Source organism: Trachurus trachurus (genome assembly GCF_905171665.1).
Source record: "Trachurus trachurus genome assembly, chromosome: 17".
Lineage (NCBI taxonomy): Eukaryota > Metazoa > Chordata > Actinopteri > Carangiformes > Carangidae > Trachurus > Trachurus trachurus.
In genome coordinates this window covers 7,663,317-7,690,448 of record NC_139900.1, presented here as the reverse complement: position 1 = coordinate 7,690,448, position 27,132 = coordinate 7,663,317, and the positions used below count along the sequence as shown (strand labels likewise).

The window sequence follows — 27,132 nt, the reverse complement described above, 5'->3', positions numbered from 1 at the left end:
TGGCAACCTACTGTGTTGGCCACTCTAACAGGTGCAGTCACACCTGCCAGGTAGAAAACTGAGCATGTGGCACTGGCCAAAGCAAAGCTAAGGACAGTGCAGCAGCATTAATATTAGCATTAGCAATAGCAGTACTTTAAATGTACTAAAGGAAATTAGATTAGTTAGAACTGTTGACATTCATTTCAGCAGTGACACAGCAGTGTATGCATCTGCTATTGAAATGGCCCGGCTTTAACTCCCATGCAAACAACTGGCAGTGCACAGTCTGAGCTGTCTGTCTGGATTTGTCGGACTCAGTTGGGGTTGGAGTCCGCCGGGACCCGAGACTTAAACCCTGTGATCCATCTAGTCAATCACAGCTGGATTAACGCTAGCCTCTGGCAGTGGCCAATCAATAGGCGCTCTGCAGCGAGGTGCCAGAGCCGGCTGAACCTTCGCTAGGAGCAGCTCGGCGTAACGCAGCTAACTGGATTGTTGTTTAACGCCAAAATGGAGCCACGATCCTCCTCTTCCTCTTCCTCTTCCCTCTCTGCCTCTTCCTCCTCCTCGGTCCTCAGTGGGATCTCACTGTCGATACCGGAGCATCTAAGAGAAGCTCCTGCTTGTGCTTTTCAGGTGTTCGGGGAGGGTCAAACACCTGATGCTGAACAAAATAATTATTGTATTGACTTAAAGAGCTACCAGGAGTCCCCCGACACTTCCTGCTCAGAGTTCCTACCTGCATTTAGCTCATTTTTGGTTTCCCCATCTCCCAACTGTCTGATTTCCCTGAGCTCCTTCTTGCCCCGGAGTGTTTACATCACTAAACCGTTCCACACTAATAAACTAAAACAAAAACATAACTGACCCAGCCCCTTCTCAGCTCCTGCAGGCAGAGGCCCCGACCAAAGATAAATCATGGAAGAAGAAGAGGAAGAAGAAGAGCTACAGTAGGTGTAAAATACCACTGTCTTTGCTTAAATTATACTGTGTAATAAAAACATCACATCTCCTGCTGCAGAGTTTAGTGGTTTTCATTCCTTTTACATCTCATGCTGAAGCTTTACAAGAACCCAGATTAAGATACATGAGAAAGCAAACTCAGGGTTGAAGCTGGACAAAGACAAAAGGGGAAAAATGAAAAACCACTTCATCTACAATGAATTTTTTATACCATAAAAAGTACAACTGAATCCACTGTACCCTAACATCACTAGAACTGCAGAATGAGTTGAACGAAGAAGAAGGAGGAGGAAGAAGGAGGAGGAAGAGGAGGAGGGAACCTGTTATGTCTGAAATAACGTAGTAGTATCATCTCTGACGTCCAGAGCAGCTGCAGCTCCATCTTGCTAATAGAAGCATGTGACTACTGTATTTTGAGTAACAGGAAATAACAGACAAGTCACGTATTTGATTAACATACAAAGAGACCATTCTGAACTTTTAACGACACGCGGCGTAACAAACCAAATCATCTGACGTGGCATTTGAGTTAACCTAATGCCAATTAAAAAATAAAGACAACCCCATTATCATATTATTGGACTATCTGCTCTGCGGGCGTAAAGAAAGAATTACAAACCAAATTTTCATAACGAGCAACTAAGGGGAGTAATGACTCCTGCCCCTACACCAAGAGCATGGGAATTAATTAGCTGGCAGGGCTGTAATGGCCTTGGCATTTATAAACCGCTGCCCCCCAAAAATACTGGCACAGTGCCCGTCTGACATTTAGTTTGGTGGAGACGGAGAGGCAGCGAGACACGGCGTCTCGGGGCTGTTTGGTTCCGAGAAAAACCACCTGATAACAGTAGATTTATGTTTTTATCAGCATCTAAAATAACTTAAATTAATCAAACCATTAAAAACACACGCTACTGCATCAAAGAGAGTCATTTTAAAAAACACGGCTTTGTTGTTCAGTCTATAAGAGAGAGTAGAGGGAATTCATTCACTCCGATTGTTCTGCTAGATTAAAAACACTGAGCGGTGGTCATGACCTCCTTGTTTCCCTCCAAACTCCCATCATGCAACATCGGGTACAACATCCCTGTCCATCTCGTACTTCCGTGCACTTTTGGTCTTTTCCAATTAAGGGAGTTCTCACAACGCACACACAATGATATTTTAAACAATAATTTGCTCCCAACGTTGCAGCAACAGTCTTTGAAATGCTCTTTTTTTTAATTTTGGTTTTATAATTACAATGCCCCAGAACACTAAATAAGGTCCATGGAGGAATATTTTGTTTTTGGTCTGCATTGAGCCCTGACCTCAACCCCCATCCAAAACCATTGGGGATGAACCGGAGCTCAGATTATGAGCCGGGCCAACATCAGTGGCTAATATCACTTATTCCCAAAGAAGTCAGACTTCCCTGTGAATTAACTATCTGTGTTTTATTGGAGAAACACATTCACACATTGTCTTTTTTTTCGGGACAAAATGTTCAGTTGTCCATATACTTTTGGCCACATGCTGCATATTAACTGATATATATCAAAGCAGGGAGCAGTACTAGAGGCTTTACAAGCCTTAGTCAAAATTAATTTTGTCGTCCACTAGTTTGAGCATTTCAGCTTTAATGAGTGGAGATAAGGGAGGCTAGGAGAGGCAAAGGAGGGCAGACAACACAGAGGCTTTAATTTGGTTTGCACTTTCGGAGCTATGATCAAGGCTATTAAAACACATGGATTTCTTCGCTTGGAAACACAGCGAGCGATCCCCAAGAGCAAATACCAGTTATTTTATTCACTCGTGCTTTCACTTTGATTCTTATAGCTCAGCAGAGCTGCAAGATTATGACAATTCATGGCCTGTTTGACACCAGAGGAACAAAGCACACGGGAGTCCAGAGACAAAAGGAGGAAAAGAGGAGGAGGAACACCACACACACACACACACACCCACACCCACACCCACACACACACACCACTACATCAGCGTTAAGCAGGAGGAGCTGCATCACCAGGACCTCACCTCTCCTGCTCCAACCTCATCTTCAGCGTCTCCTCCTCAGAAACCTGCGTCTCCTCGGGTCTCCACTTGCTGGAGCCTTTACGATCCATCTTTTCCCCCGGTCGCTCGTCCTTCCTGTGCTTCCCGAACCTGCAGCATAAAAACATGCACAATGAATACCCATTTAGTGTAAATATTCAACTATCATACAACTAATTCATTAAAATAATACTTGAGATTCGGTCTGGGAACCACCCGTTTATTTTTTTTGTATTTGAGGCGTGGTTTATGAAAGCCCAGAGCTGTTTATTGGGCGCTACATTGTCTATCAAATGCATCTGTACGTAGCTTATAGCCAATCGTATCAATCATACCCAATGACATATGTAGAGCAACAGATATCCACTTGCTAAACGTTGCTCTTTTTTCAAAATAAACTTGCGGTCTAAACTACTTGAAACACTTTCTAACGTTGCATCGAAAGGTGGCTCCCTCGTTGAGAGGGAAATTGGGTCCATGGTTTCCAGGCTGACTTGCAGAGCGAATAAATCCGTGCGCAAGGCAGCATGGGTAAACCCAGGCTAATTAGTTTCATTGATAGCTGTGGTTTTTAGGCTGAAACAGGACCTCTGGGTCAGATACGATCTCCATTAGAAGCAGATTTTCTTCTCTGCAGTAGATCAGATGTATAAAATACGACAGACAATGAGCAGTGGAGGCAGGTGCAGCATTAAAATGCAGAATTTAAACTGCACAACAAGGTCGGTATGGCCTGAAATTCGTCACCCATCTTCATTATCTACATCATCTGGTGGTCCAAGGCTGTTAAGATCCAAGTCATGGAGCAACTGTGGTCATCTAATTCATTTCACATCCACACGACAATGCAAAAATGAGTGTCTTATTCTTCAGAAGACAGGAGAGAGATCACACAAACATATCAACAAAAACCGCGATATTCAGATATTCTAAAGCCATGACATTCACCTTTCATTACCTTATGTGACCCGGTGGGTTTGCTGTTAAAATTCAAGACATTTCTTTTGAGTCAAAGTGCTGACAGCCAGAACCTTGACAGTTACCTCCACCTACACACACACACACACAAAGTTCACTGATCTGCCTGAAAGCGTCGTCTGCGATCACACACACACATAAAAAAAAGAAAAAAAAAGAAAAAGAAAAAGAAAAGCACCCTGCAGGTTTGATCGAGCCCTGAAATGAACCATCTGAAAAACTACTTCTCACAACTTCAAACCCAATTCAGCTCGTTTAAAGTCGGGGAGTGGTAAACGAAGGAGGCGTAGACACGAACACCCCCCCACCCCCCCTCACCCCCCCCTACCTCTCCACCCCATCACATCACAGTAATTATATTCATAGGGAGGGAGTGACGCTTAACGAAATAGGAGCCATTGCAGAGATATTTCAGCTTGATTGACTCAGTATAAAGCTGCAGCCTGTTGAAGAAATGACTTTGGCACCACGCTCGCTTCCACAATGAACCTCCATGATTATTCACAGGGAAATTGGTCCACGGAGAATATCTACGACTTCTAAAGAGACAACGTGTGTGTGTGTGTGTGTGTGTGTGTGTGTGTGTGTGTGTGTGTGTGTGTGTGTGTGTGTGTGTGTGTGTGTGTGTGTGTGTTAATGACACAGAGGACAGTGAACAAGAAAGTAAAAGAATGAACTTGTGCAAGAGAAACTCAGTGAATGAAACATTAAAATCAGGAACTAAACTACGGTGAAGAATATAAAGAAAAGGTCCAAAAGACAGAGTACATTTAAACATATATATAGAGAAAGATAAAAATGAAAGTGATGGAAAGAGAAAGTCACAAGAACAAAGGCAAACCAAAAAAAGTGAAAGAGTGGAAGGTGTGTGTGTTTAAGGATTAAAGGGAGAGGGCAGATTGACTCAAAAGAGAGGAAGAGGGAGAGAGAGAGGGTGTGTGTGAGTGTGGAAAGCAATACAGAAGAAAGAGAATTGAAAACAAGGGAAATGAAGTCAATCAATGAGAGAAACACGGGGAGAAAAGAACAAGAAGAAGCAAATGAATCTGCAGAGAAAAGCCAGAGGTGTGTAGCTACTGTAGGAGTGTGTGAAACGAAACAGAGGAGAGGTTAGAGACATGTAAATAAATACAAAAAAAACGAATGAATGGGAGAGTGAGAGAAAAGGAAAGTAATGAAGAGAAAGTGACAAAAAAAATGTATTTATGTCAGAGTGAAGCATAAATGAGACAAAAACAATCAATCAGTGTATCGTGACGGTTTTTCATAGGACCATACATGACCAATACCGAGAGAGAGGGAAAAAAAGGAAATAAAATTATCTCTGTCCGTCGGGAGGCACGATTTTCAAACCGAGCACGACTCATCAGACATCTGAACGTCTCCTGAATGCAGCAGCCAAACTTCTACCGAACACGACTGACAGCAGATACTGATACTGAGGAGACAGAGTGAGGGGAAGTGAGAGATAGCGACGGGGAGGGGAAACTGCGGTGTGATGGTGGTTGAGGGAGGGGGGGGGGGTTTAGAGACTAGGGTCCATTACCTGATTAATTTAACTGCGGCCGTCCGAGAGAGTGACGGCTTGCTGTTAATGCTAAGAGCAGGAGCGATCTATCACGGCGAGAGACGGTTGACACTTTGTCTCTCCACACCACTAACTTTCATTAACAGCCCCTTAAAAAACAGCCCCAACTCTCCTTGTCACACACACACAGACACACAAACACACAGCAAGATTTATGACTGAATAGGAAAACTTTGAAGAGGAGACAGAGTATTAACCGTGACACCGGGGCGTTTAATAATCTTATATATTCCAGGCACAGTTAGGCCAGCGCCTTGTCCTGCCTTGCAGCCCGGCGCCACTGATAATGAGGCATCGACGGGTTTCTGCGGTTTCGAGCGACGACTTCAAAATGTCAAGGAATCGGCTGATTCAATTCAGCAGCGGACCACCACCACCACCCGCGTGTCACTGGCTGTCGCTAATCCGTGTAACAACAGCACACAAAAAAAGAAGTAAAAACAACCCGGTGGTGTTGTGGGCAACAACGCTGGACGAGGGTGTCAGTCAAGCTGAGATGTCAGGAAATCGCTGAGCGGTGAATTTAAGACAGATTCAAGACAGGCTGCGACCAGAATAAGATCTCAGTATGATGGCATTCATGAGAACGTCAAGGATACGGAGGAGTAAAATGAAGGAATTTTCTATCGTACCTTCCCCTCCACTGTTTTTCAATGAGCTCTATTTCTCTAATTCTCCTTTTGTCACTTTTTTTCTGCTGCAAAAAGTTGTTTTATTGCAGTGAACAGGCGGTGGTGGTCACTAAGAGCTTGAGCATTCATTGTGTTTACAGGACAACATGTTATTATACGTCATCTGAGCTTGGTTAAAAGGTTAAAAACATTTCTCTTTTCATGTGCTTATAGCTGAGCTCTTTTTAAGAACTTTAAACTTCATCTATTTTCTTTTATTTTACTTTTTTATTCTTCTTTGCTCCTGCTTTTAACTTTTGTTTTTTATGCTGTTTTGTCTTATGTAAAGCACATTGAGTTGCCTTGGTATGAAATGCGCTATATAAATAAAGATGCTTTGCCTTGATGAGATGGGCTTGTGGGGCTGAGGCTAGCTAACCTCAAAAGAAGAAAATACATCAAAGAAATAAAAGCAACCACTCCACCACTGGAGAAAAACTCTTGGTGAGTAGAAGAATCAAGTTTTATGCTGAACTCGATGTCAAATTTCTTCAAGACTGGTAGGTAAACAGCTGTTTATGCTAACATTAGCTACTTATGTGGCAATAGCAACATAACATGCTCCACCTCTTCCTCCTAATCTCGGCTCCTACATCATGACACCTACCATTGTAAAATTATCACTCGGAAAATATTGCCTTTATTTGCCATTTAGCAGAGATTTATTATTTCTGAATGAAAATTTACAATAAAAAGTGAAAACAAGTGTAAGACATTGTTGTTGTTTTTATGTTGCTTGGACAAAGACAGCTAACAGCTAACAGCTAAAAAGACTGTGCTAAATTGTGATAGTAAACTCAGGTAGGCTCAGGAACAACGACTCCCACCCCCTGAAAGACACCTTGACTGCACTTGAAAGCTCCCATAGCGATAGACTCCTTCACCCCAAGTGTGTGAAGGAGCGGTATCGCAGGTCTTTCCTCCCTGCAGTTGTGAGACTGCACAACAGGCACCGCTCTCGGTAACCCCCCCCCCCCCCCCCCCCCCCCCCCCCCCCCCCCAAAACTTGGACTATTGCACATAGGCTACTGCACTTTACTGCAATTATTGTTGTGTGATGTTTTTTATTCCTTTTGTTTTATTCTGTTTTTCTCTTTTTATCCTGTTGTTATTTGTTGCTGCTGCTGCACAAATGTAAATTTCCCCACTGTGGGACAAATAAAGGAATCTTAATAAACATTAGCATGTTAACCTGCTAACTGGGTAGGCTACATTGACATGCGATCTGCACTAGCATGCTAACATTTGCTAACACTGACATTCAGCTGAAGGTACAGAGCTAAGCCAAAGAACAAAGTTGTTAAACAGCAAAGTAGAGCTCACTGTTTAACAAAGGTAAATGGAAATGTAGTTGTTTTTTTCTTATCTTGCAGAGGTCAGGTGATCAGAGAGCACAGAGCATAAATGTCCTCAAAAAAAAAAAAAAATTGAGTGCAAGGTTTCTGGAAATGCCGACGGCGAGAACGGTTGAAAAAACAGATCATGACAACACATCACAAAGCTTGTCACAGTGTGAGCCTTTTTTTGAGTTCAGGCTTGTTCACTTGTTCATGACAACACATACACACACACACACACACACTGTAGGAACACACACCAAAACCACTGCAAAATTAGCGCAGCCCTCGAATTTCTGGGCAGCGACCATCTTTGCCGATGCCAAACTAACAGACTGGGTGTTGCTTCTGAGTCCAAGTGATGATCAGAGAGAGAGAGAGACAAAAAGAGATGGGGGGAGAGAGGGAGAGAGAGAGAGAGAGAGAGAGAGAGAGAAAGAGAGAAAGAGACAGAGAGAGAGATGGCTACAGAGTTGGCAGGCTGTTACGTTGGCAGGGCTTGATGGTAATGAGGCTTTGATTGGGACTGAGTGTGAGGCCTTCGAGACATGAGAGGGTCAGGCAGTGGCAGCTCTGTTGATCACACACACACACACACACACACACACACACACACACACACACACACACACACACACACACACACACACACACACACACACACACACACACACACACGTCAGACTTGTACAGGCCTCCCACTCCTGATCCATCCCTCCTACATGCAAACACACATCAAAGTACAAGCTGCCTGACACTCCTCCACCCAAAGCCTTCACTCACACTCACAGACACACACACACACACGCACTTGCTGACTCAAACACGCAACACTCATCGGGAGCTCTTGACACGCTCTAGAGCCACTCGGGGGAACTAACTTGCTCACATCACATTTGGTCGTGTGAGAGGGCTCATCCACTTTTAAAGGCTTTTCTAACATCGTCCTCCACACATCCACACTCTCTGGTTCGGGGCCAGCGCGCACACACGCACTCGTGGATGCATGTTTCATCGTGACATGTTGACACCGACACGAGTCATACATGCAAATACTGAAAACACGCTAAACATATTTGTTTGTCGATGGTCACTGCTGTGCTGTCTGCTAAACTGTAGCTCCCTCATATTATCTGTCAATGCAGTAAACTCCACTCTCTTCTCGATGTGGAAAATATTCCTACAACATTCATATTTCCTGCTCATACAACCACCTGTAGTGGCAGCACCTGCCCTGAGGGGGCGCTGGTAATCCGGCAGCAGAGCGCAGGTTCAGACTTCAACTAAAATGGCCAGAAAAAGTCGTCTAAAGTGAAAATGCAAAACCTAATGACAAACTAATATAGCCTTTCATATCTGTCTAATCCTGTAAAACTGCATCTTTCATATTTGCCTGTTTAGTTGCAGTGGTTGCAGGGTCTTAGTGCCCTCCTCCCCGTCCCTAGAAATCCATCATTTCTAAGGGTAACGCTTTATAATAAGTACACACTATTAAGCAGAATACTGAAGTTTATAAACAGAGTTAAAAATGTTTTACTCATTACTGATAAACACTAACTGTATTTATAAACTACATACTAATAAGTATTCATGTGTTATAAATAAAGAATTCAGTATTTACTGATGCTTAACTAATGCTTAATAGTGTGCAATTATAAAGTTTCAAAGTTTGCCTAAGGGTTATGGTCTTTAGGTTTTGGGTTAGTTTGGCTTAATCCCATTGTGATTCCGATGGTTTTGAAAAGTGCTATTAAATAGTTTTGTTAGCAATAAAAAATCAAATTAATGGGTTATTGTATAGTAGAATTTGTGTGGCCTCTGAGTGAGCTACTAAGAGCTAAAAACAATGTTAGTAATATAACAGTATATAATATAATAAGCATGTTTACTGTAGATAACTGTTTTTATGTTGAAACTACAGTACAGGACATGAACCAGAAACAATGCTGTATTTTTTTTCTCATGAATATGAAGCTTTGCAAGTTATAGGAAATAACTGAAGACGAGGAAATACAATTTTTGTGTGTCTGCTTCCGATAAGTTGTGACTTGTGCGCGATCCAGACGAGACACACAGATGGGCTGGACATATCTCACATCATTATTCTGGAGCGCACAGCTGTCTGTGCCAGTAAACACTGGGCCGGGATCAAACGGGCAGTCACACAGAGTTTTAATGGAGCACATCTGATGTGGCCAGCATTGAGCCAATCAGAGCGCCATAACACTTGTGTTATGACAACGCACACCAATCGTTATCAGGTGGGAGGTGAAGAATGGTGCATGTGTGTGTGTTTCAAATATTCCTGCATGTATCTGCAGTGTGTGCACTTCAGTGGCTCCTCCCACGTCTGTGTGACTACACCACATATCTCTATGTACGTGTGTGTTCCCTGCTAATTATTCCCGTGTGTGTGTGTGTGTGTGTGAGTGTGAATTGTGCCTCTGTGCATGAATTTGTCCATGTGCATCCCACTGATTACTCCATCGTGTGTGTGTCTGTGTTTGTCTGTGTGTGTGTGTGTGTGTGGCCCTGCCTGTAAAACTAAAGTTGGTGTCATGTGAAGCGATCCCACCTGTATGACACAGAGCCGTGCTGGCTTCGGCCCCGCGGAGGTTTAACCCTTTAACCCTAACCCTAACCCTAACCCGAGGAGGTTTAACCCTAACCCTAACCCTTCGGCCCCGCGGAGGTTTAACCCTAACCCTAACCCGAGGGCCGGACAACAAAACCAAAGCCATCGCTTTCTGTCCTCTATCTGCCCCCAAACTACCTCTTGTTCTTCATTAGACACTTATTTAAACACAGTATTCTGTATTTAACCGTCCTGTTGTCCTCCTGGGTCAAGGAAGGAAGGAAGGAAGGAAGGAAGGACGAGACGAAGGGAAAGAAGGAAGGAAGGAAGGAAGGGAGGACAAAGGGAAAGATGGGAAGAAAGAAGGAAGGGAAAAAGGAAGGAAAGATAGAAGGAGGTTGGGAACAGATTGGGTCAAAAAGGAAGGGAGAAGTAAGGACGAAGGGAAGGAAGGAAGGAAGGGAAAAAGGATTGTGGAGAGAAGGAAGGGAAAAAGGAATTAAAGAAAGATGGAGGGAGGGAACAGATTCGTTCAAGGAAGGAAAGAAAGATGGAGGTATAGGGAACAGATAAGGTCAATTGGATCAAAAGAGGAAGGAAGAAGAAGTAAGGATGAAGGGAAGGAAGGAAGGAAGGAAGGAAGGAAGGAAGGAAGGAAGGAAGGAAGGAAGGAAGGAAGGAAGGAAGGAAGGAAGGAAGGAAGGAAGGAAGGAAGGAAGGAAGGGAAAAAGGATTGTGGAAAGAAGGAAGGATGGAGGAAGGAAACAGATTGGGTCAATTTGACCCAGAAGGACAACAGGAAAGTTAAACACAGTATTCTGTATTTAAAAAGCTAAGATCAGTGGTGCTATAGTTCATTTTCAAGTTTGGGTTTAGATTAAGGCTGTCAAAGTCGCAAATCAATTTTAATGGCGTAAATTTCTTTATGCCGCGATTAACGCTGAATAGCCACGAAGCGCCGAGAAGCGGAGCCAGTTTCATTTCAGCGCCTATGTTAATGTGTCATTCACACCAGACTTTCATGATATAATACTGTATCACTGTAACGTGAACTTTTCACATTTTCCATAAATTTCACCCGAAAGCCAAATATCCCTAACTTTATGTGAGTAGTGTATGTGAATAGTGTTTATTTGCTGCTATTGGGTCTATCTTTACACTGTGGGGTGGGGTGTAGTATAGTTTGATTCAATTTTTGACATATTACATATTATATGAAGGGTTTTCTACCTCTTACAGTATGTGTGTTTTGTAATAAAAGAATTTCCCTCTGGGGATCAATAAAGTAATTCTGATTCTGATGTTGATTCCACATATGATATTATGTCGCAAACCAAAAAACATGACGTTCTGCATTGTTCTACGATGGAGAGAATAATAAAGTAGAGAATAAGAATAATAGCAGATAAAAATTGATTGAATTAGATGAGTGTGTTTTGACTTGTCAGGAGGTAAACCGTCTTATATACATGATCTAAAATACAAAATAAAAGGTGACAACCACCTGATGATGAAGACGATGAGATGGGGCTGAAAGTTCCAGAAAACTCTCGTAGACCTTGAGCCGAGTTTCACAAAGGAACTTTTATAATTGAATTTTTTACATCACGTCCGTCCCTGTTTTGATGTCTCACTGTTGAAATCCTCCTGCTATCTTTTTTTTTTTTTTTTTTGTATTTCTCCCTTTTTCTGCCCATTTGCTCTCATCCCTTCCTCCTTGTTCTTCTTTCTTCTCTCTATTTTTCTATCCCTCACCCTCTCTCTGCGGATCTCATTACCTTCATTGTTTCCCTTCCCTGTCACCAGCACTTTGGTTAATATGATATACGGATATATTACCGGCCGGGGCCCCGAGGCTTCGGAGCCAATTTGGACAGCAGCGCTAATGTATACGCGCGTAGGAGAGAGGATTTCTGTCAGTTTAGCTGTAAGGGATGTCTGACAGGTGAAAACGTCGGAGGATGCGGTGGAAGAATTAATAACGGGGAAATAAAGAAAGAAAAGTTGTCTGGTCAAGTTGTGTGGGAGTCTAATTAGAGTTTCCTCGCGCTGTTGTGTGTTTGTGGCAGCAGAGCTCAGGTCTGTGGTTTGTCTTTCACACAGAAGTACAGTGTGTATCCTCCTCAGATACATCCAAGCTTTCTTACTCTGTGTTATTACAAGATTCAAACTATGGGGAAACTTTCTGAACGCATATATTAAACCCTAACATTAAACACAGAGGGATATCTTGAAATTAAAATGAAATTGATTTATGTAAATTTTCCGGAGCAGCTCTGTAAACAGACTTAATAAGAAGAAGAAGCTTTTTACAACGTTACCTGAACATGTCTCCGAGTCCCTTCAGCATGCCCTTCTTGGCTTTTCCCTTGTCTTTCTCCTTCCCTCCCTCCTGCTTCTTCTTCTCCTTCTCCTTCTCCTTCCCTCCCTTCTCTTTGTCCTTCTTCTTCTCCTCTTTGGCGCGGTTGGTGCCGTTGACCAGCGGCTTCTCGGTGCCGGACAGCGGCGTCTGGTCGGCCACCGTGGACACCGAGTCTCGTCCCGATCGCGAACTCTCCTCCGTGTCCTCCTCCACTGGACGGAGGAAGGAGAAAGAGGACAAAGAGGGACGGATGGAGAGAACATGTTCTGTTTAAACCACCGAAGCAGAACTATAACACGATATGAAAAGCAATAATAAGCTCATAAATGAGAATCTTTAAGTCTCACAAATGTATAATTATGTCTCCTGAGACCCAAGAGCTGCCTGATACAATTTAACTGTACATTACAAGAGATTGAAGAGCTCAGCTCCATAATTAGATACTTATCATCAGAGACCATCTTATAAAGTGATGAAAAGACATTAATTACCATTTGATAGTATTATGACATAATATGAGATTCGGTGCAGATAGAAAACACCACATTATTTCTGCTCTAATATAGATGTAAAGGAAAATGGAAATCTTTTTGGAGCGGGAAAGATGAAAAGATATCCACACACTGTCGCCTCCTATACAATGGAAGAAGGAGAATCAGGTGTAATTACGCTGTAATTGATACCTATTGCGTGAGATAAGTCATCGGTTGTTGGGGATTTTGCATTTTGTATGGTGATCATATGGAAACGCTTCATTAAACTAAACCTTCCTCTTTGTTTTCTGAAGTTTAAAAAACCGACACTGTGACTGTGGATGTGAATGTATCGCCGTGAGGTCTTCTCCTGATGAAATGACTAAGTAAATTTCCCATCATCCATCACAGTCTGGTGACTCGTCGTGTTTGAGCGGCCTCGCGCTGACATGTGATGCGTTTGATTTCCTGGCTACATCCTGAGTCAGCGATATTTTGCCATCGCCACAAGCAGAAGATAAAACCCAGCAGCAGCGCGACACTGAGCATTAGTCAGGATGCTGTCACTCCCATGCATCATGTCAAACACTTTCTCAGTTTCCGTGGCGACCCCTGGTTGGGAATCGCCACTGCTGCATTAGTGTGTGTTGTTTTTTTAGTATCCCATAATGCAAAGTTATCAATGAGTACTATGACATGTCAGACACGTTGCAGGAGTTAGACAGTGACGGAGGTGGAGGCGTCTCTCCCAGCTGCAGACACCCGGGGGCCGCGGTGGGAATCAAACCTGTGGCGTTTCAGAGAGAGGGACAGGCTTATTGAGACACCAGCAGGTGAAGGTGAATTATGGGATGTCTTACATGTCTCCATGCCCTCGTCGTCCTCCTCCGTGGTGGCGGCCGGCCGGTCGTAGGACTTGTCGATGGCCGCCCTGAAGCTCTCGTTGCAGCCGCGCCCCCTGATGATGCGCGGCCGCGGCCGGTGGAAGGGGAGGTCGCCGTTGAGCGTCACCTCGGCGACCGCCGTCTGGAGGCTCTCCAGAGAGCTGGACTTCTTCAGGCCGAGCGACGGTCCCACGTCCCTGGTGGAGGAACCTGGTGGGAGGAGACAGAGGGACGAGCTGTGGGACAACGGACGGACGGACAGGACAGAACCTCCGGCTCCGTCTATAACCTGGATCTGAAAACTGTTTCCTGTGTCGAAGTCCAGTCCATTACTACTCTACAAAACCCCTGAAACTTTATTTGCAGCTCAAAAGGCAACAAGCTGCAAAAAAAGCAGGATGTGTTGAATGAATGAATGAATTTTTTTTTGAACGTGTATAAAAAAATATGTAACTCTTTGTACATAAAAAAGAAAGAAGACGTAACAAAACACTGAACATTGTTCGAAAAAGGAGTAGGAAGAAGTACAAATTTTTTTAATTTCCCACCCCTTTTTAACTATTCTTCAGTATCCTTATAACTACATAATACACCTATACAAATATATAGGCAAGGCAAGGCAATTTTATTTTTATAGCCCGTTTTACCATATATACACTTCATAAATATCCATAAATATATAATTACAAAATAAAAATATACTACATGCATATCCTTATATATATATATATTGTTCAATGATCACACCTGTAGTCTCTCACTAATCACTGAGTTTATGAGTAATAACATGTGATCTCAGGTTGTATCTGTTTCCTTATTCCAAAAAAAACCCTACAAACTAGATTCATTCCACCTTAAAATAACCATTTCCCCATCACGTTTTCAGTGCTCTAATAAAAATAATAACACAATCTGAATCAGTATGTAACACAATGACCTTGGTGGTGATTAAAGTTGTGTTAAAACAGTCTCAAGGATAAAGAAGAGATGAAGCGGTGCAAAGGAAACATTACTGTGGGAGTTCAGTTACGGGATGATTTAACAGGATGATTTCAGAGGATGGATTGAGAGGATGAGAGTGACTTTCTTTTCTTTCCCCCCCTCCCCCCTCTCTCTTTTCAGCACAAAGACTGACTCAGCAAACCGACACATATTTCACAACAACAAGCCGCTTCCTGCTAAATCCAAATGACCAACCGACCGCTAAAGCCAAGAATGACCTCAGTCAGAGTCCGTCGCTGCAGGACTGTCGGGTCTTTTTCTGTGTCTGTGGTGGACTCTGGGACTGCGGACCTCACTGTGACCATCACAACTCTCAGGTTGCGTTGTCCAGCTCTTCTGCTGTTCTTGGGTGTTGACCTGTTCTGTTCTGTTCTCTGGAAATCTTAAAACGCCACAGCGCAGTTTAAGAGACGGCGTTTCTCCTTCTTCACCCACTATGACGCAGAGGAGGAGGATGAGATGAAAGGTTTTCAGTAAAGGTTTATAGTCGTGTTGTGCTCCATATTTCAAGGTCTCAGAATCCACTACTGCAACTACGTCTCGTCTCTGTCGCGGTCGAGCTGACCAGTCAACCAGTTAAGACCACAGCTGCAGTGACGTCATTTTCTTCTGTCACTCGCTCACGTTTATGTAATTCAATAACTTTAAGATAATTAAAATTGTTCCACTAAAGTATCTGCTTGTGTGTAACCATCTGAAAAAGTTGGTTGCACCAGAGTCGACAGTGGGAGGAGACGTCAACAGGTTCTTCTGTTCAATCCAGACTTTGTTTACATTAAAGCAGAAGTAAGCGATATATTTGTGTTAATATAAGTCTTAAATAGTTATATCTTCCGACAGCAATCACTTACATAGAGTGTTTGGACTGAAACACGGGTCTGTCAGTCACTCTGCTCTGCTCTGAGCCAAGGAGAAAACTTTTCTCGTATCCTACAGTTTTTATCCAATGAGGAGAGAGAACGGCATGCAGGGCTGTGTGTGCAGCCAAGGGACGCCGTGAATGTGGTGATGTAGGGACGAGGACTGTTATAGTGCGTTCAAGGCAACCCGTAACTCGTGTTTTTCCGACCTGTGAAGTCGTACCAGTTCGATCTGGTACGAGTTCATGGGTCAGAAGTTACGAGTGGCCGTCATAGTGACTTTCACAGGTAAAACCTATGGGTAAAACAGGTCGGAAAAACACGAGTGGGTTGCCTGGAACGCTACAAAATCGTAAGTTGTGACATGAAGCTGTAATTTACGGTTTCAAAAGCCTGCCTGGAACGCAGCATTAGCCAAAACGACCGGATCGCTTACTTCTGCTTTAAATATGGTTTAGATTTTATGTGAAATGATCTTTTCTTTTTAACTAAGGAGCAATGTAAACATCAAACCACATGGTTATTATGAGGACTGGTACTGAATACAGTAATGGTCTTGCATTGGTTTGGTCTTTGACTTGGTCTCGACCCCCTCAAAGTCGTGGTCTTGTCTTGGTCTTTCTCTGCTCTGGTCTTGGTCCTGACTCGGTCTCAGGTCAGGTGGTCTTGACCACAACACTATGTAGTTTATAGTTCATGTTTGAGTTATACACATTGCTCTGCTGAAATACAGCATATGCATAAAGAGAAAGCAGCAGCCAGTGAACATAGAAACAACTCCATAAACCTGCTGTATATCTTCTTTGTTACAGTGGGATCAACCCCATCACCTGGTCTACCAGCCTCCAGAGGAACTCCGACGCCATATTTAACTTTCAGCGCTGTTCGTTCCACCGAGAGCGAAGCTGATCGATTGTGTGTGTGCTCGTGTGTGAGTCGGTGCGACACTTCCTCCTCCACACCGACGACACATTTCACCGCGAAGATGTGGCTTCGGATGAAAATAACCATCAGCAAAATAGGAGAAACATGACAGTTTAATTAAACTAAGACTATTCCTACAGTGGCGCGGGCATAATTTTTTGTTCCCATATGGCATGTGTCACAGGGGCTGAGAGCGCGTACGGCGGATAATAAATGTAGGAAGATAAGGTGAGGAGGCATCGGAGCTATACGGGAGAATCCTAATCTCCCGGGTGGTGTCACTTCAGAGGAGGAAATAAATAAATAAATACAAAATACACGAGGCCTGACGGACGTGTGGCGCCTGGAAGTAGGGGAGTGAATGAAAGAGGGAGGCAGTAGGGGGAATAATAGAGGTGTAAATATACTAACTAGGGCAAATGTGTATTGATTCATATCTGAAAATAGCCCTCAACAAATGGACTGTTTGTTGAGCTTCAAGTATTAGCTCAAAAGAAATAGAGCAGGCAGTTAATTTAGAAAAAAATAAAAATATTTGTGACCCATTTTTGAAGATTTACTTTAGGGTCATCTTTCAGTCCCATTATATTTACTGTACCAGCTGCTTTTTGTGATTTCAATTATTATTATTATTCTGGACATGATGTAGCTCCCTGCCAAAGCTGCACAATATTCTCAAACAGCAAGTGAGGAAAAAGGGATTTTCTTCTTTTTTTTTTGGCAAGCCTCTTGTTTACAATAAGACTGACCAGGGAAAAAAAAAGAATATGAATAAAGAGAGAGAGAGAAGTGAATACATGCAGAGTGAACAAGCAGGCGGGCGAGGCTGCCTCCCATTCATTCTCATCAGCCTGTCCTGTCCCCTTAACGTCTCACTGAGAGTCGGGCTGATAGGCTTTTCACGCTGCACACCCACTTTATTTAAAGGCTTTGCCCAGCGCCATTCATTCGCTACAGTCACACCTCAGTGGCAGTCTTTTAAAAAAAAAAAAGAAAAAAAAGTATCATTTACATTGTGCTGGAGACCTGACAAGTGGCGTTTAGTCACAAACATGCACTGCAAAAACTCAAACATCTTACCAAGAATATTTGTCTTATTTCTAGTCAAAACAAATCTCATTCTACTTAAAATAAGACTCATCATATTAAAAGTAGCTTGTTTCTAGACAGTTTTTACTTCTTTCAAGCAGATTTTCACTAGAAACAAGTAGAAAAATCTGACAGTGGAGCAAGTTTTTCTACCAGCACAAAAAACTTGCTTTCACTGGCAGATTTTTCTACTTATTTCAAGTGAAAATTTGTTTGGAACAAGTGAAAATGATCTAAAAACAAGTTAATTTTTAGGTGATGAGTCTTATTTTAAGTGGAAAGAGATTAGTTTTGACAAGAAATGAGACATTTTGACAAGAAATAAGACAAATATTCTTGGAAAGATTTTGAGTTTTTGCAGTGTGAAAACTTTTTTTCCTTTTCTTTACAAAAACAACCCGTGGATGTGAGGATGTGAGGCTCACCTGGCCACAGAGGGTGGATAAAAAACAAAAAAAAACATACACACACACACACAAAATAATCGGCGCAGTCCATCTGACAGAAAGTTAACAACAAAAACTAAATGGATTATTTCAAACCTGGCAACCAGTCAGTCAGCTCGCAGTAAATCTGCGTCAGCGTGTTTGGACAGAGTTACACTCGTTCACTCATCTGCAGATAAACGTTATCCTGCGTTGGTTAAGCCTCCCGACAGCCTTACAATAACAAATACAGAGCGCCGGTCGACGGTGGTGTAGCAGCTGGAACAAGCCGAGGTCAGATTGGCGTTGACACCGGCCTCGGCTGGAGCTGGCAACAGCAGCCGCCGCTATCCGCTAGCGATTCAGTATCGCTGCACTGTCGTCTCCATACACTTCATCATGTCACCAAATACAGAAGGACGTTGAACTCAAGCTGCTGTTTCAATGTGACACCAACAACAAATTATTTAATGAATGGATTTATGGCTTTATTAAATTATCATAATAATTAAAGTCAAGTACTTTAATGACACAAATGCAATTAACCAATGTTTTAATTTCCAGAGTCCAAGAAACTCTTCATCTTTGATTTTCTAAAAACCTATTCTAACAGCATCACGACTCCTCCCGCTTCATAAATTCAAATAATTACCTCCATAAAATTTTTACTCCCTGCCTCCTAAAATCGAACTTTCCAGGAAATCGCTCCCAGGACCGGAGTTTCTCACTGGGACGAAATCTGAATGAAGTTCTGCAAACAGTCCAGCATTGTCCTCCATCACTCAGGTGTCCACAGAGTCCGCAACATGTGGCAGCGGCTTGTGTCAATAACAAAAACTCTCAGCCAATCACAGATCAGGAGCCGAGGGAGCGACCGCGTCCCATCGCTCAGAGCTGTCACAGTCTTCGGTTTCAGCAGCAGGACGGTCGTGTTTTGGCTTAAGGGTAAATGAGCCATGGATCATATCATGGACGGTAGAAACTTAGTGGGAAGTATAGTTTGGTACAAAGTTGGTAAAGTGAGACCCGGAGGCCCGACAGAGTGAAAATAAACCCGGGACACTTAAGAAAACAGGATGAAATCTATTAGACCGAGACATTAGGGGAACAGAGGAGGTGTTAAATTGAATTTCCTCATAAAGTCCACAGTAAAAAATCCACCTAAAACACTTTGAGTTCAGTATCTGTGCTGTGAAAATCTGCCAGCGTGGTGAGACGCTCCCAGAATATCAATGAAAAGGCAGATCACTGCAATTCAGACGAGACAATTGTGCTTAATTAAACATTCTTTGATTCGCAGTGAAGGCGAATGTGATTACCAGCAGAAACAAGTGCTCTCACATCACTAGCACATTTTTTATGTTATCTAATGAGGCCATTGAAGGCCTTTAATGACTTTAATTGGAGCCCAGTATGAACTGCAAAAACACTAGTTTCCTCTCAGAGAAGAGTTGTATGGAGAGAAAGTTTTATAAAAACAGACACAACTACAGCTCTGGAGTCTCCATCAGTGCTGCAACACCTACTGACTGACAGGAAATGAATCAATAACTTTTCTATTGATTGATTCATTTGCAGGTTTTACAGTAGTGTCTCGACTAAAGTTTTGTCCTTTGCTTTGTGAACTGAATTCCTTTGAGGTGGTTGATTGACAGAAAACTAGTCGAACCTTATTTCCTTACATCATTAGAAAGCCAACACTTCATCATATAAAGATTGAACTAAACTAGAAGTGTCCTCCACAGAAAAACAACAGGACAATGCTTAAAACTCTGTGTCATGAACTCACTCTTGTGCTTTTGTGAACAATGACAGAAGAACTGAAGGAGCATGAAGCTGCTCTGCCACTTCTTATGCAGGAGGGTGGGATGTTCATTCATCACCTCCTTCACCTGCAGCCGTTTGCAAAACCAGGTTTCGAGCTGCATTAAAGGGATAGTTCAACATTTTGGCAAATTGGCCATTCGCCATAACCCCTATAGTCATAGCAGTAGGTTTGTTACCTTTAATTGTCGGTGCAAGCTTTTTTTTAGAACGGCGGAGCAGAGCCGTGAGCTGCTCAGAGCTACGCTACGGAGGCTCATGGGATTTCTTGGTTTCTCTCATCAAACTCATCAAATACACAATCCAACAACTCCAAAACGCTCTGGTGGACAAGTTGTGACCTGCACATTCACCACGCTATGAGATAATAACACAACGTTACCAGACAGAGTTGTTAATGTGGTAAATTCATGCAAAGCCACTGTTGTGCGTTCCCGTCGGGTGCAGTTTTCATCAAGCAGTCTCTGAATTTCCCTCTAAAACAACTTTGTCTGGTAACGTTGTGTTATTATTATCTCATAGCGTGGTGAATGTGCAGCTCACAACTTGTCCACCAGAGCGTTTTGGAGTTGTTGGATTGTGTATTTGATGAGTTTAATTTGCCAAAACGTCGAACTATCCCTTTAACTTCAACTTTCTCAGATAAGATTATGTTGTAACAGTAGATAATGCCGCAGTAAAGCTGACTCATTCAGCAGATACAACTTATAAAATATGCAACACATAAAACCTGGTCGGTGCTGACTGATGCTATCGCAGCGTTGCAGAAAGTAGGAAACAATCTCCACCTCCATCTGAACCTCCATCCATCTCACCGTTTCCTGCTATACACACTCTAAAAAGGTTTCGACAAAGGTATTAAAATCCTGAACCAAGAATCCATTTGTGCTTTTCCACAACACGCACACTTTCGATCCTCTTTTCACACTTTGTGTCTTTATTACTGAGGGAGAGTTCACAGCTTCTACCGACCTACCTACAAGCTACCGCAAACTGCCCCCAGAGAGCTCCCCTCTAACTCCTCTCATCTCTTTCTCCTTCTCCTCCTTTCTCCTGCACGTCTTCCTTCAACGTCCTTTTGTCCGAGCCGCTGATTTCAGAGGCAGGCCTTCTCTCCTCAGCCGAGGAGACGGTGAGAATACACAAGACTTGACAGTGACGGATGACTCGCTGTCAGCTCCCTGCCTTAACCAAGGACAGAGTGCTTTCTCTACACTCCCCCCCCCCTCTTTCTCTCTCTAACACACACATACACACGCTCACGTCCACTCCTGACACACGCACAAGACAATTAGTGCTACGGCTGCATCTGAGGTAAAAGAAAAAAGGGAGAAAATCAAATCTGTAGTCACCCGACTGCTTTCACAGCCGTGTTGAGCAGCGACCTCGGACTGCAGCGAGGACTGTGAGAGTCTTCACTCTGCAGCTCGACAAATCCGTCTTGTCACGGAGCGAGCAAAAAAACACCAAACGCAGGAAAGCACTGCAGCGACGACGACGATGCATAGAGAGCAGGGTGGAGGATAAACCTGCTGAAACTTTAAAAAAATAAAAAATCTGCTGAATTTATATTTGCAGATCAATATGTGCAATTTAATGCCCGTCACCGTTGTTCCTGTACAATTTGTGTCATGTCCTGCACCGGTTTTATGAATCGATCAGCTCTGCAAAGCCGCCGCATGAGGCAGGTTGAGGTTCATTTATAGTTCTTGGCTCAGTTAGGAGAAGAAGAAAAAAAAAAAAAAAAGCTTCCCAAAGGTTTAATTATGTGATGTCAAATAAATAAACAACAAATTCTGACTGTGAAAAAGAGTCAATGAAGAAAACATGGACAGTAAAAGGTTGATCTGAGATGACGGCCAGAGGGGCAGAAGTTGGTTTGGTGTAGTTTTAAAAAGTTTGACTACATTTGTATTAAAGCAGATATCAGTGGAATGTTTTTGTTAATATAAGTCCTAAATAGTCCTATTTTCCGTCAGCAATCACTTACATGAAGTATTTCAGCCTAAACACGAGTCTCTCCGTCACTCTGCTCTGCTGTAACCCGAGGAGAAAATTTTCCTTGTGGGATACAAGTGTTATCCAATGAGGAGAGAGAACGGCATGAAGGGCTGTGTGTGCAGCCAAGGGATGCGCGTGAATGTGGTGACGTAGCACAAGGACCAATTGATGCCTGACAAGGGCGGGGGCTGCTAACTCATGGTGCGTTCAAAGAAACTCGTACTTTGTGTTTTTCCTTCCTGTGAAGTCATACCAGTTCGATCTGGTACGAGTTCACGGGTCGGAAGTTACGAGTGGCCGTTATAGGGAACTTTCACAGACAACAGGATGGTAAAAACACGAGCTACGGGTTACCTGGAACGCTACCAAGTCGTAGTTGTGACTTGAAGCTGTAACTTACGGTTTCAAAAGCCTGCCTTGAACGCAGCATTAGCCGAAACGGCCGTGAAGCTGATATCTGCTTCAAGTATCCAATATTTAACCCTGTTCCTGTGTTTCATAAGTGTTGCTTCATAAAACGTTTCCCAGATTAACTCCAATGCAATATGATCATCCACATTTGCGGTACCTGCTGCCTTGGTAAATCCATTATGATGTTCATTTCCAAAGCTCAAAATTCACTCAGTACAACAACAGAATCACCACTTTTTAACTTTCCATTCACTCATTTATTCCAGTTATTCACTATTAAATTATTGTCAGAGAAAATCTAGACTTCACGCACGGATTTCAAATTAAAAGCCTTTCAGCAGCTCTATAAAAAAAAAAAAACGGTATTTCCGTTAACAAGAGAGACTCAGCAGCAGACTCTATCATAGCACTGATGGAAAAGCACTTTATACAATAGTGAACTGAGCCGTGTGAGCTACAGTACGGGACGTTATTTGATTTTTTGGCTTTGATATTTTCAAGATATAAAAAATATCACATGAAAAATGGTCATTAACATTTTGAATGAGTCAAATCTCAATGGGTCTCTGACATATTAATCAAATACCACTTTTACCCCTCAGTGCCAGGTCGTAGAAATGCAGAAACTGATGATGATGATGATGATGATGGCGATAAGTTACGTTTTTTTTCAGTTTTTTATACCCTTTCCACCTTTCAGTGCACCGGTCCTTACCTGTGTTGGTCTCGGGACGAGGGGTGAGGTTAATCTCATCGGCTACTGTTAAAGGAAGGAGGAGGAGGAGGGGGAGGAAAGAGGGGCAGAAGAGGGGGTACAAACATTTGGGGGTTTCAGTTAGTGCTCATGACATTCCCACATGCAACATCCAGGTAAGTGCTGCAAAAAAAAAAAAAAAATCACAAACTGCTTCATCTCAATTAGGATTGGACGCCATGCGAGACAAGGAGGTGAGAGAGAAGAGAGGGAGGGAGAGGGATGGAGGGAGGGGAGGGGGGTGAAGGGAAATGAAAAGAGGGTTTGAGGATAGCAATCAGACTTGTTGTGATATCAACACGGTACAGAGCGGCAATCTGGTCAGGAAGATTAGATATGATTATAGAGAGTGCGAGCAGAGAGACTGTAGCAGCCAAAGCAATCAGCGACTGTTTGAAGCCATTTCAAGGTGAATCAACATAATGAAGTTCTTGACTTTGGCGAGAGATGATGCAGACTCTGTTTTCATACAAAGAGGCAAAAAAAAGAGGGGTTTGGAATACATTTGAATGTAAGGCATGTGTTTTTTTTTTGAGGAGGAGGAGGAAGGGAGGGTGAGGGCATGCAGTGTGTGTGTGTGTGTGTGTGTGTATGTGTGTGCTCAAGGTCTTTGAAGTTTCACAGACTTTAAAGTAGCTCAGGTGCACTGAGTTTATCAAATGAATCTTATCGAGGCCTTACTAAACACTGAGTCTTACTGTAACGCGGTTTACAAAACATCTCATATTCTGTTTGTTGAGGAGGAAGAAGACGAAGGAGGAGGGGAAGAAGAATGTTTTACACACTTTAACTCGCATCTTAAACTTTAGAAATGTCACCAGGAAGTATTAAATAACCTGAGGGATATTAAATCTCAACCTCCTGTCGCTGATACGGACTCAGAGACAGTGATGGTGGGGATATTTATGACTCGTTGCATTATATCATGGAGCAAAGACACTGCAATAACAGTATGTCTGCACCCTCGTCTTCATGTATTTCAGTGACACAAACAAGATATTCAGAACAAACAGAACGCCCTTTCTACCCTAAATAAATACGTAGAAGTGGAGATTTAATCTAGAAAGAACATTTTATGTGGGCAGCTGATTGATGTAAAAATCAATCTGATGTTCCTCTGCTTTATGCAGGAGAATAAAATACAAAAAGGGGCTCATTAAAAATCTGTGTGAATAACTTCCTGGAGGAAAACGCTGTACCTAGATCCATGCTCTTAGACTTGCGTGTTTTGATGATTTCGAGCTGGGAGGCGTCTCCGAACTGCTTGGTGCGTTTCTCCGACATGCTCTGGCGTCCGAAACCTTCCCTCTGGAAGGCGGTGTCTGGCTGGTTCTCATCTTGACCCAATGAGCTGCAGGGAGGGGTGAGAACGACGGGGATATTAGAAAAGATATTGATGTCACACAGGGATATTGAAGTGTCACAGCACTAAGTGAAAGGACAACAATACATTAATCGAAGAGATGGGTTAAAAAATATACATTCAGAAGCATCTTCAGGGTCTTCTATATAAAATATGACAAATGGAATAAAATAATAGAGGTAGGACTGGAGCAGGGAAAAAGGTAAAGTTAGTAAAGTGGCTTGGAGACAGAGCTGAATGAGGATCAACAGTGAAAAGGGTTCAAAGAAGTTCAAAGAAGCTCTCTTCTTTGAATTCAGAGGATTCAAAAAGACAGAAAAAAGGAAGGTGAACAAGAGATGGAGGGAAATCTTAGAGAGAATTGAGAGAGCTGAAAAAGAGGAAGAAATTAGAAAAGGGAGGGTCGGGCCGATGAGAGAGGAGCCAGGAAAGAACAAAGGGAAGCTGGGAAGAAAGCACAGAGGAGAGAAGAAAAAAAAACTGGGAAGATTAGAAAAAAAGGGGTTGAAATGAGAGGACGGAGAACGAGGGGCTGACAGAAAGGAGAATGTGAGAGTTTCAGATAGAAGAAAGTAAAGGAAGGTGTGAGGATGTCAGAGAAATAATAAGAGCCGGCGAGAGAGAAAAAGAAACTCTGACAAAGAGGAGGAAAAAGAAAAACTGTAGTGTTGAAGGAGTGTGAGATGAGACGAGAGCGAGAGATAAGGGAGGGGAGTTAAACACAAGAGGAACAAAATAATGGAGCGAGATAACAAGATAAATAAAGATAAAAGGAGCAATCAGGGGAAGGGAAGAGACGGAAAATGATGAAATTAAAAGGAGATTGTGGAAAGAGAGCGAGAGGGAGGAGGAGAAAATGACAATCACACCCAAACACAGACACACAAATAGACAGAGAAACAGCTCCTCATCAGTTAAAACACAGATATACAATTAATCAATCAATCAATCAATCAACACTGGACAGGTTGTGTCATCAGTGCTGTGTGTGTAGTTACCTGTCAGGCGGAGGCGGAGGCGGCAGCTCTTTGGCCCACGTCGGCGTCGGCGTCAGGTCGGCCGTGAAGCCCACGTCGTCATGGGAACTGGACGACGACTGGTCGGAGAGGTGAGGCGGCAGCAGCGGCGGCCGGTCGTCCTCGATGATCACCGTGTCGTTCTGCGGCATGTTGACGGTCGGCGACAGCTGGTAGTTACCTGGAGGAGAGGATTCATTCATTCACAGACAGATGAGTAGAGGATTCATGTCAGGTTCTTGTGTTTTCAACTTGCTGCTCTGTCAAACACCTGTCCATGTCATCCATCATAGATATTTGGTTTGATATCTGCAAAAAAAACGAACTCCCTGAGAACCCACAATGTGTTATTTTGTTCTGTTTGTATGAGGCGTAAACAAACAACATCTAATGTTTTAGAGTCTGAACTTCCCAAGTGGCGATAGGCTAAGAGCTAAGCTGTTTCCATTAGCCGTTAGCTGCTCACAGTTTTTAGGCTAGGCTAGGCTAAGCTAAGCTAAACTAACATTACTCTGAGGTTTCAGCTCCATATTTGTCAACACAGACTTGAGGTTGACAATTAACTCTTTTAAAGCAGAAGTAAGCGATATTTTTGTGTTAATATAAGTCTTAAATAGTTCTATCTTCCGACAGCAATCACTTACATAGAGTGTTTGGTCTGTCAGTCACTCTGCTCTGCTCTGAGCCGAGGAGAAAACTTTCCTTGTATCCTACAAGTTTTATCCAATTAGGAGAGAGAATGGCATGAAGGGCTGTGTGTGCAGCCAAGGGATGCGCGTGAATGTGGTGACGTAGGGACGAGGACCAATAGATCCATGACGAGGGCGGGGGCTGCTAACTCCGTCGGCTGACAAGAGATTATGGTGCGTTCAAGGCAACCCGTAACTCGTGTTTTTCCGACCTGTGAAGTCGTACCAGTTCGATCTGGTGCGAGTTCACGGGTCGGAAGTTACGAGTGGCCGTTATAGTGACTTTCACAGGCAACAGGTCGGAGAAACGCGAGTTGCGGGTTGCCTGGAACGCTACAAAGTCGTAAGTCGTGACTTGAAGCTGTAACTTACGGTTTCAAAAGCCTGCCTGGAACGCAGCATTAGCCAAAACGACCGGATTGCTTACTTCTGCTTTAACTAAGTCTTACTTTGCATATTTCCAGAAATTACCAGACTGTTGCTAACTTGGTCCTTGATAGCCATGCTAGCACTGGCAAAGTTTAGCTTCCACATGAATGTGATTCATAGTAAGTATAATAAGTTTTATTTGTATGGCACCATTCATACATTAAATTGAAAACTCAAAGTGCTTCAAATAAAGAGCACTAAAGCAAAAGTAAATACATGAGAGGAGGTATTGATAGAATAAGACAAGATAACAATAGCCTAGTCATCATTTGAATTCTGAATCTTAATGGTCTGATTCATGAATTTCATCACTTCTATTGATGAAGTGATCATTATTTCCAACATTTCCACAGCATCCTCGAGGATGATGATGATGACAATATGGATATCACTGATGAATCACCACTGATGACATCATGGACCAACATCACTGTGATCAATCACAAATTATGAGTCAGGCTGTGTGTTTTGTTGTGGCTGTTGTAGACAAACTATTGT

General features: G+C 42.9%; 1 protein-coding gene across 5 annotated transcripts in view; it reads right to left on the bottom strand.

The window, feature by feature from the left end:
• Positions 1 to 27,132, bottom strand: part of pard3ab (par-3 family cell polarity regulator alpha, b) — a 296,671-nt gene that overhangs the window by 73,986 nt on the left and 195,553 nt on the right. For 4 of the 5 annotated variants that reach the window (XM_083990939.1, XM_083990940.1, XM_083990942.1 and 1 more), the window contains 6 exons: positions 25,499 to 25,697; positions 24,337 to 24,488; positions 23,099 to 23,143; positions 13,824 to 14,057; positions 12,450 to 12,702; positions 2,962 to 3,090 (listed from right to left, as the gene is read on the bottom strand). In XM_083990939.1, the coding sequence (XP_083847065.1) occupies positions 2,962 to 3,090; positions 12,450 to 12,702; positions 13,824 to 14,057; positions 23,099 to 23,143; positions 24,337 to 24,488; positions 25,499 to 25,697 (1,012 nt within the window). The remainder of the gene's footprint in view (positions 1 to 2,961; positions 3,091 to 12,449; positions 12,703 to 13,823; positions 14,058 to 23,098; positions 23,144 to 24,336; positions 24,489 to 25,498; positions 25,698 to 27,132) is intronic. The other variant, XM_083990941.1, reaches the window with a different exon arrangement.